The sequence below is a fragment of the Camelina sativa genome, chromosome 12, assembly GCF_030686135.1.
Source record: "Camelina sativa cultivar CO46 ecotype springtype chromosome 12, ASM3068613v1".
Lineage (NCBI taxonomy): Eukaryota > Viridiplantae > Streptophyta > Magnoliopsida > Brassicales > Brassicaceae > Camelina > Camelina sativa.
In genome coordinates this window covers 16358986-16368743 of record NC_141891.1, presented here as the reverse complement: position 1 = coordinate 16368743, position 9758 = coordinate 16358986, and the positions used below count along the sequence as shown (strand labels likewise).

The 9758-nt window shown below is 34.7% G+C and overlaps 1 protein-coding gene across 6 annotated transcripts; it reads left to right on the top strand.

Annotated features, from left to right (window-relative positions):
• Positions 1-1698: 1698 nt before the first annotated feature.
• LOC104731932 (uncharacterized) lies at positions 1699-4441 on the top strand. 6 transcript variants are annotated; one of them, XR_758692.2, is made up of 7 exons: positions 1882-2337; positions 2515-2653; positions 2770-3030; positions 3135-3216; positions 3368-3567; positions 3692-4029; positions 4119-4441. XR_758692.2 is itself a non-coding variant. In XM_010451442.3 (6 exons), the coding sequence occupies exons 1-6, from the start codon at positions 2147-2149 to the stop codon at positions 3971-3973; spliced, it is 1155 nt and encodes a 384-aa protein (XP_010449744.1). In that variant the 5' UTR covers positions 1699-2146; the 3' UTR covers positions 3974-4131. The 6 variants fall into 6 exon arrangements, 2 of the variants coding, with proteins under 2 accessions (XP_010449744.1, XP_010449745.1); XR_015574581.1 differs by having other exon boundaries at positions 1899-2337; positions 3368-3572; positions 4142-4441; XR_015574580.1 differs by having other exon boundaries at positions 1899-2337; positions 3368-3572.
• Positions 4442-9758: the final 5317 nt, after the last annotated feature.

Below are 9758 nucleotides of genomic sequence, written 5' to 3'. Positions count from 1 at the left end.
GCACCTGCTTACTATAGGTTAGGATTAGAGGAGGTAGATATGATTGGGAAGGAAGGGTATACATATATGCCAAATATAACATGTAGTAGTAGGTCTTGACGGATCTTTTCTTTTAATTTCTCTTTCAACATCCTTTATATTGGATGCCAAATTCCATCTTATATAATTTGTTAGATTGATTCTTTTGTAAATAACTAAAGGAATTTGTCAGTATATCTCTCATTGGGTCATATAGTAACGATTGGTTGGTTATTCGAAGATGGTTTCTTGTCTTCTGTGTTACCATTCTTCTTCCCTGCAAAAAAAAAAATGATCATATATGAAGCAGCAGCAGTTACCTTGTTTTCTCTCTGGCATATACTTGGTTAGTCTTTACTTGTGGAAAAAATAAAGGACAGCTTCAAAAAATGTTCAGCTTATGTAGTTGAAATGATCTCTGTGAGATTTAACGTAACTGGTTGAGTTAGTGTACACCTGCCTCCAAGTGGCTGCTAACTTGATATATGGTAAAACTCTTTCAACAACGTTCATCAGTTTCATAACAGCCTTAGGAGTTGCCTCTGCATATCACCAAAAAAAAAAAAAAAAAAACAAAACAACACCTGCTTAGATCAACATTTTGCAGCCGAAAAAGATGAAAAACAAAACCATGAATAATAGTGTTGGAATCACATAAAAAATTAACTCGCTTCAAGCTTGTTGTTCACGGCTTCTAGAAAACGTTCATGGACTCAGGACTCCATCTCATTAATGGTTTGCTGATCCCGGCCGGAGACGGCTCTGCAGGAATACAGTTTTGGCCTGTTAAATTCGGGCTTATCTTGAGCTTCTAACTAAAAAACAATTGACAATTAGTAGATTGACCCTAAACCTTTATATATTAATGATAGTCCCTTCAAACTTCAGATGTGTGACTTGGATTGTATCCCAACAATCTCCTCTTCAAACCAAGAACACGCCTCCTCGAGATGATAACTCCATCTCGAACCGACCCCACTTGGACCGATAATAAATTCCTTCTTGGGCCCCCATTACTCGGGTTAACAAGAGGCATGTCCGTATCCACTTTTTTAGTTTCACCAGAATTTTAACCTTGGGCTCTGATACCATGTTAAATTTGGGCTTATCTTGGGCTTCTAACTAAAAACCAATTGACAATTAGTAGATTGACCATAACCCTAATTTATATATTAATGATAATCCCTTCAAAATTCAGGTGGGACTTGGATTGTATACCAACATGGCCATGCTTCACTTGGTAATTAAGATTTACTGTACCAATCAAACCAAAAGGCTAACAAGACAAAGGAGAGAAACTAACTCTGAAGAGTCTCATGATGAGTAACAGCAATCCATATGTCTACGTACACCCTTATGGTTAATGTCTCGTAACATTTGTTTTCAATATTAATGGGTTTAGATCATCTAAATCTGAACTCAAGAGAGTATAGTTAATCTGGATGCATTTCTCTCCTATTATTCCCTCCTGTTCCTAACTTTGTTTCTTGTGGTCACAGCTGACAGTGGAGATGATGTGCTATAGTAAAGACACCAGTCGATATGAAAGCTGGCCCCTCATATTAAAATTACTTGTCTCTCTTGTGGATTTCTCCACAAAATAAGCTTATTACAAGTCTTGTGATCATCGTGATTGTCACAGAATCAATAGAATCAACTGTTGCCTTATGGCCCTTATCCAGAATAGAGAACATCAAGATCTGTGACACACTTCATTTCTTCCATATATTATTTTACATGAATTACAACGACAGATTCTTTCCATTTTCAATTTATGTGGCTTGCCTCAGTTTATGGTTCTCTAAACCACACAAATATAGTCTGACCTGTCAAATAGGTTGGTCATGTTTTTGTATATAAAGCACCCATTTTATTAGATTGAGCACAAAGAGGGCAAGATTATAAGAATACAAAACAAAGGGGTCAAAAGAGAAGAATAATTAAAAACTTGAGGGTTAAACCATAAATAAAATAAAATAAAGAGAAGAGAGTAAAGCAGAGTGAATCCGGTGAAGCCGTTGCCTTGCCCTGCCCGCAAGTGCAACTGGAAACACACGCCACCGATGATTATGAATCAATTGATGAGTTCGAAATCTCAAACATCGTAGCGTAGAGATTTGGGATTTCGATGAAGAGCTTACTCAACTGGGCTTTGTCTTTCTTCTCCGACCAACTTTCCCGGCGAGATGGTTACATCTGGGCCACCGCGATTTCGCTTCTCTTAATTCTTCTCTTTCATATCTTATTTTCTTCTAAATTTCGCTTCTTCAGTTCTTCGCCTACCGACCCAGTTTCTCATGCCGTGATTTCTCAATCAAGGTAAATAAAGGTTTGATTTTTATGCCAGTTAATGTGTTTTAGTATCCTTTTTTAGCTTAAAGTGTGTTGCTTTCAAACTTTGAAGGAGAATGGTTCTCTAATCTTTAGGCTTTTTTTTTTTTATGTGTATTGCTTTCATTGAGCTGTTTCTAATACGAGTTTCCTCTATATATCCAGACTAGTTGCTGATGAAGATTTGAAATTTCTTATCGAAAAATTGGAGGAAAGAAATGAGTCTGATGATGAGATATGGGAACATGTTATTCACAGAAGCAACGATCGCATTTCTTACACTGCTAAACGCTCCAAGCCTAAAGTAGTACTTGTTTCAAATCGTTTTCTATATATCTTCTTCACTTTGTGTCATTTTAGTCTTTTATTCTGATTAATGAGTAATGATGAATAAAGCCTTTGGCTCTTTTCTTTTCTTAGGATGGTGGTCCTATGAAGTACCTAAGTGTCACGGTCTTTGAGGACTGTTCTGCAGAGATTTTGAGGGACTTTTACATGGACAATGATTATAGGAAACAATGGGATAAGACTGTGGTTGATCATGAGCAGTTGCAGGTTGACACTATTACCGGAGTCGAGAGTGGTCGCACGGTTAAAAAGTTTCCTTTGTTGACATCAAGAGAGTACCTACTAGCTTGGAGACTGTGGCAAGGAAAGGACAAATTCTACTGTTTCACTAAGGTATAAAATTAACTGAAACTTCTCTCTCTCTCTCTCTCTATCTGTCACAATTTGTTGTTGCTTCTTAACTTATTGTTTTGCTCTTTGGTTATTATTATTATTAGGAATGTGATCACAATATGGTACCGAAACAGAGGAAGTACGTACGTGTAAGCTATTTTAGATCTGGTTGGCGAATCAGGCAAGGCAAGTCGTTTTCTTATTCACCTAAAATTTCTGATCAATGTTGTTTGAATTCCATATAATCAGAGATCAAGTGATCATAGTGAGTACGGTATTTGTGTAGTCGTCCTCAGATTCCATATGTTTGATACCTAAACCTTAACACTTGCTGCAGTTCCCGGCAGAAATGCTTGTGAGATCAAAATGTTTCATCAGGAGAATGCTGGGTTAAATGTTGAGATGGCGAAGCTCGCCTTTTCAAAAGGCATATGGAGTTACATTTGTAAGATGGATAATGCACTTTGTAAATACATGGCAACCAGTCAGGGAACCCAACAAGGACCCATCTTATCTGCTGTCACCTTAATAAAAAAGGTAAGGTGAGGTTCGTATTAAATATTTTGTTCTGTTAGCTGCTGGAATTCAGTGTCCTGAAACCCGAATGTGCATGAAGCAACCGATTTGGTCTTCACTGTCATGGTTGTTGTTGTTACTGCAGGTTCCATCAGAGTTAGAAACTCAGACAGATGATGTCACAGTCTCCATGGGAACAAGTAGTGGTGAAGAAGTGTTGACTCATGTTGTAGCCAAACACAGAAAAATATTGAGAAAACCATCAAAGAAACTGATAGCAAAAGGTCTGGTACTTGTGGGTGGTGCAATCTGCTTGTCCCGTGGTCATTCTGCCTTGGGTGCTAAAGTCGCATTGGCTTACCTATTGACGAAGCTGAACAAACATGGAACTTCTCTGAAGCAGACCAGCCAGAACACTATGAATTAAGTATATATCTCCTTATCATTTGGGTTGGAGAACGGCTCTGATCACATGGAATTCTGGTATATTTAAGTAAATATCTCCTTATCATTGCAATGTAAAGCTAACGTTATAAACAGACCAACCTAAGGTTATATTCTTGTAACTGAAGGTCTTTTTATCCATTTTCAAAAGTTAGAACTGCTTTCTGGCGGCTCTAGAACGTTCATGGCCTTTGAAGGAGGATGTGCAGGAGCAGAGTTCGCCAGGCTTCAGATAGCTATATTATATTTCTTCATTATTATCTAGTCGTCGTCACAACCTATGACTTCTCTTTGATTGAAAAACCGGATATCATTCCAGCACCAGTATTTGGGTACTCATTAGTATTTCTAGATCTCACCGAGTGAGTGATGGGAATCTATCAAAGCGTACGTGTTTAATCCCCATTCAAGCCTTTGAGTCTACATATATGGATGACATGATTGTTCACAACTTGTGAATTTGTCTCCATGTTTTAATAATTCTCACTACGAAATATTTGATCATGCCTCTTTAAAAATCTTAATAGTTTGTGGTGACTTCGGAAACATTAGCAATGCTAATCGAATCATAGATAATTAAATCAACCTATAACTTACCCGTTTACATGCCTATCAAAACAATAATTTGTAAACTGGTTACAACCTTTTTTTTTTGTTTTTAATATAGTTTTGATTCTAAGAAAACATTTGAAAAAAGTATATATGTATTTATTGTTATTAAAAAGCCAAAAGATACTTTGCTTTTTTTCTTTTAATGTGTGATTTTTTTTTTGTGTATCAATATTTCTTTTGATTTTTTTTTGTTGTGATGATTTTGAATTAAATGTTAATGTATCTTTTGTAAAACGAAGTTAAGAAAACGATTTCATGTTTACAATACAGTTCGAACTTCGAAGCAAGGATGCGAAGCTGATTTGGAATGATACTTAACCAATTGCGCCAGTTCAGATTTTTTGTTGGCAAAACCTTCGGATTTCATAATTTGTGCGGTTGAGTCTAACTGGATTCAGCAGATTGAGTTCGAAAAAAATCTGAATATTTTTGTTGACTGGATTCAGATTTAGTTCCAACCAAAAAGCCTATAGTATTATTATTAAATTAATCTTGACAAAAATTATTCTTTTCTTCAAACATGGTTGATTTAAGAGAATGCCCCAGAATACCATCAAACCTAGTTTTAGTTCCTAATTTACCATCCATTACTTATTTTTCCACTAATACCATTATTTATTAAATTAAAAGATCATTATATTCCTATGTTATAAACCAACGTGAGTGAAGCTTTTGGATTTCGTTCTCAAACCCTCTCTAAGTATTGTCATCGTGATTCATCATCTCCGACGAGTTCTGACAGCTCCATCTATCTTTGACATCGTTCGTCTCCGTCTTCCTCCGACATCATTCATCTCTGTATTCCTCCAACTTCGTCAATTTGTTTGACATCTCTTTGGTTTCATCGACGCCGGCAACAACGATTTATTCATTCTCCAATTCACCATCAGATCTGAGAGTTTCGATATCGATGTTGATGAATCTATCGAATTCAAAGTCGAAATCGACAAAAATGACTGTTCCAAGGCCATCACTGTGTCTAGATCCGATGACGCTCCCGTACAAGACAACAACGGTGGTAATTAATTTGGTGGTTGCAGTGTTTGCATTATCATCGGAGATAAATTAATGATAAGGTATTCTCTATGCTCTGATTGCTTGATTTTACCATTTCATTGCTTTATTGAATAGTATTTTGTGCTTCATTCTAAAATTTTACAAAATTTGTTGTTTATAAAATTCTTGTGTAGTTTTTGAATCCTTTAGCTAATGACACACATTATTCTGGAAGTGTTTTTTTGGGGTTTCAAGGTAATTAATAAAACTGCTAGTGTTGCAAAACTAGTTTAATTGTGATGTGATCTTCGTGTATTATAGTTTTAGAGTTGAGTTATGTTTATAAAGATTGTACATACTGGTAGAGAAGATGTGAGTCATGTAAACCACATTTAGTTAAATGCATATAATCTTTTCCTTTTGTTCTTGTATCAATAGGGACAATATTGTAGTCACTCAATATCTCTTCTCACCAGCTACCAAACCACTTACATGTTTGAAAGAGATTTGGTGTTTGTATCTATATGTGCTAAGAATGACATTTACTCGATGGGAGTATCAACAATACACAAATGATTTTTGCAATAGTTGTTGCTGTGAGTAAAGGTTATGGAATATAGAGTTAAAAATTTCTTTGTGCTTAATATGCTTTTAGTTCTCATATATATATTCTTTTGTGTTTCTCTAGTAGATATTGAATGAAGAAGAGATGGTATGACTATAACAGTAAGATATATAGTCTTTACGAGTTAGGAAGGCATTCATAAATTGGTTTTTTACTTATATGTGTTTATGTTTGTAGGATTTTTATCGACTAAGTGGATGTGTCATTACACTCAAGTGATTGATGATATACATGATCGCTAATATTTCAAGGACAAAGCAGAGTTGATGATGAAGATAAGAAAATGGACAATTGTGTGGAAGTTTGAATGCATGTCATTGTGGAAGACCTTCCTAAATTCAAGAATGTCTTCCTAAACATTAGAAAATCCTCCCTAAATTTAAAAAAATGTAATTTTAAATCTTTGTTTATCTTCTTGTCTCACTGTATAACATATTACTCATTAGTGAGGGATAGTGATTGAAATTTGTTCACATCCTCGTGTTTTACCTATATAGTAGAATTTTAACTTGAGGTATAATTGTATTGTTTAACGATGGAGAAAAATCCAAAAGGTCTTCCTAAATGCCAAGGATTCCTTCCTAAATTTCAAGGATTCCTTCCTAAATTTCAATTAGTCTTTCCTAAATGAAAATAACTAAATATTGGAAGAAAGTTATTAAAACTGTTATTCATTAGCGTCATCTCAAACATTATACAATCCTAGATAGATGAAAACAAACAAAAAGTTAAGTATGCTTTGACTTCTTTGATGCAATCATAGTTTGTAAACTAGTTTATCTTCAATTCAGATCATGGCTCATCTCCTATGTTGAAATGGAGCTTAGAGTTTGATATTTGTAGGGAAAGAATCTTCCATGTCCTGCAAAAAAAAAAAAAAAAAAAAGCAGATCGTGTCAGGAAAATCATCCTAAAATATATAGATCATTTCCTGAATCTTCGACAATGTTTCTCAATTTTCAACTATCTTAATCAATCAACGTTTATGTGAAAAACCACATGGTATGAATGACTTCATGAGTTAGCAGAAAGCACAAAAAGTAGTCACAAGAAACCACCTTTCAATCAATGTAAGTTTCTAAATTAACAAAAAACACAGATGGTGTCAGGAAAATCATCATAAAATACAAAGATCATTTCCTGAATGTTCATCAGTGCTTCCCAATTTTCAAAAATCTTAATCCAATCAACGTTTATGTGAGAAACTACATGATATGAATAGCTTCATGAGTAAGCAGAACGCAAAACCATTGGCCACAAAGAGCCAAAATTTCATTATGAAACATATCGTATTATGAAAGTCTTCCTAGAATTTCAACAGTGCTTCCCAAATTTTCAACAAACAAGAAATCTACAGTAGTCAGTTATGAACACGAAAACACTAAACCATGTCAGCAAACCAAGCTTAATGTATAAAGATAAAGTAAACTGAAACATAAGCAAATCCAAATTGTATAACTGTGACATGTATAAGCTAATCCAAGTTGTAAGTAGTTCTTCTTGAATGATCAAATCAAGCATGTAACTTCACTGGTTAATCTAACTAGAATGACACAAAACCATCTCAATAAGCAACATGAACATCCAGTTGCAAGACTCATCACAATGACACTTATAATTAACTTTTCTATGCAACATTAAAACGACCAAGTCAAGTACACTAAGCAAAGTTATAGTTAGAAAAGACAACACCAATGGAATAAAGTATAATGCAACTGAATAATAACTACCATCAACCAAACTCTAGCTAACAAAACTAGCATCACCATTGTTACACAGATAAGAAAATCCACAACAATTTACATGTTTAGGAAGAACAAATCATTACATGACGAAGACAATCCACAACAGATAAATTTTAGTAGAAACCATAAGAATCTACTAAATTTTGCACCCAATAGGTTTAGGTTTTTGTGGATTTAGTAAAGTCAAAATCACACACACACACATAAATCCTATGGTGTTTTCAATTTCTACAATAGAAAGAGAATGAAATGAATCTTACCTATAAACTGCAATGACCAATGCTAAAGCGTTGTGTGGAGAAGATTGATCAACGAAGAAGTAGAACCTCAAATATAAATCGCAACGACGATGAGGCAAAGCAAGGCCGAAACGAGGCATAAGGATGGTGGTGGCTAGGGCGATGCGAATCGAATTGAGGAGACCTCTAAGACGAAGCAAGACAACAGCATACCGGCGAAGCGGTGAAAATCTGGCGAGATAGACCGATGATGCGACGGGAATCCGGCGAGATAGATTGGTGATGCGACGAGAATCCAGCGAGATAGACCGGTGATGCGACGAGTTTCCGGTGAGATATACCGGTGATGCGATGAGAATCCGGCGAGGTGGCGAGAATCCATCAACCACCGTATTTATTTTTTTGAGTGAAGGGAGGCAACGAGAAGCGATTTGGAAACAATGAGGGTTTGAGAAATAAGAGGGGTATTTTCGTCAAATGGTTTAATGAAAAATGTTAGAAATAAAAATTGTTTGGGCTTATGGTATTTTTGACCCAGAAACTTAAAATAATGGTATTCATGACAATTGCCCTTGATTTAAAATGATTTTTAATTAGTAATATTATGGTTTAGAAAAAAGTATCTTCTAAACAACGACAAAAAAAAAATGGATTGAATCGATTAGACAATTCATTTTTCCTTTTGATAAGGTAGGTGAGACAGACATGAGATCAATTCAAAAATTGAAACTTGGCTTTGATTACATTTACATATACAGTATGTAATCATCTAATCATCTAAATTTAGCTACTTCATTTAGAGTCGGCATTGAATATTGTTGTACATGGTGATTTTAACTTTTAAATTTGATTTGTTATATAATCGATAACTTTATAATGACTTTGCTATCAAATCTTGTCTTATATACATGTGACATTTGAATGTGGGTGAAAGTTGATTAAGAACAACAACCATATACAATAATCCATTGGGCAAAAAAGTTCAAGTGATATAATAATACATGGTTTAGATTGAGATTATTGTATTTATTTTGATTTTGTGTAAATAAAATAAGGTAAAAGTAACAAAAATGTATAATTAGAATTATTTGAGATTATTGTTAACTTTATAATGACTTTGCTATTAAATCTGGTCTTATATACATTTGGTTGTAGCTGCTTGAATTTATGCTAAATTGTGTTGTTTTGCAAGGTAAATAAATATCCAAGCATGATGAGGCGGAACTGGTGACTGCTCAAAACCAGCTTTAGTACAAATTTCTAGCTCTCCCTATAAATTTAGTTGATTAGTTCGATAGTTTTTGGCAGCTGATGATGGCAATAACTTAGTTGGTATATATGCCTTTCACTAAACAATCAAGATAATAATTTAGAGAACTGAACCGTACATATTTCATCCTATACATTTGGTTGCAACTGCTAACCTGCTTTTAATTGTGATTCAAGACTTACAACATTTGGAAAAAATGGTAAAATGATTTAACTAGAATACATCACCAAACTAATGCAGATTAACCCAAATGCTTTCCAGTAGGAAAAAAACGGTAAAAG

Excerpts from the sequence above, each read along its gene's own strand:
- LOC104731932 (XM_010451442.3), top strand. The coding sequence starts at position 2,147 with ATGAAGAGCTTACTCAACTGGGCTTTGTCTTTCTTCTCCGACCAACTT. Across the intron at positions 2,338-2,514 it reads GCCGTGATTTCTCAATCAAG|ACTAGTTGCTGATGAAGATT; the intron begins GTAAATAAAGGT and ends CTATATATCCAG. Across the intron at positions 3,217-3,367 it reads TGGTTGGCGAATCAGGCAAG|TTCCCGGCAGAAATGCTTGT; the intron begins GCAAGTCGTTTT and ends CACTTGCTGCAG.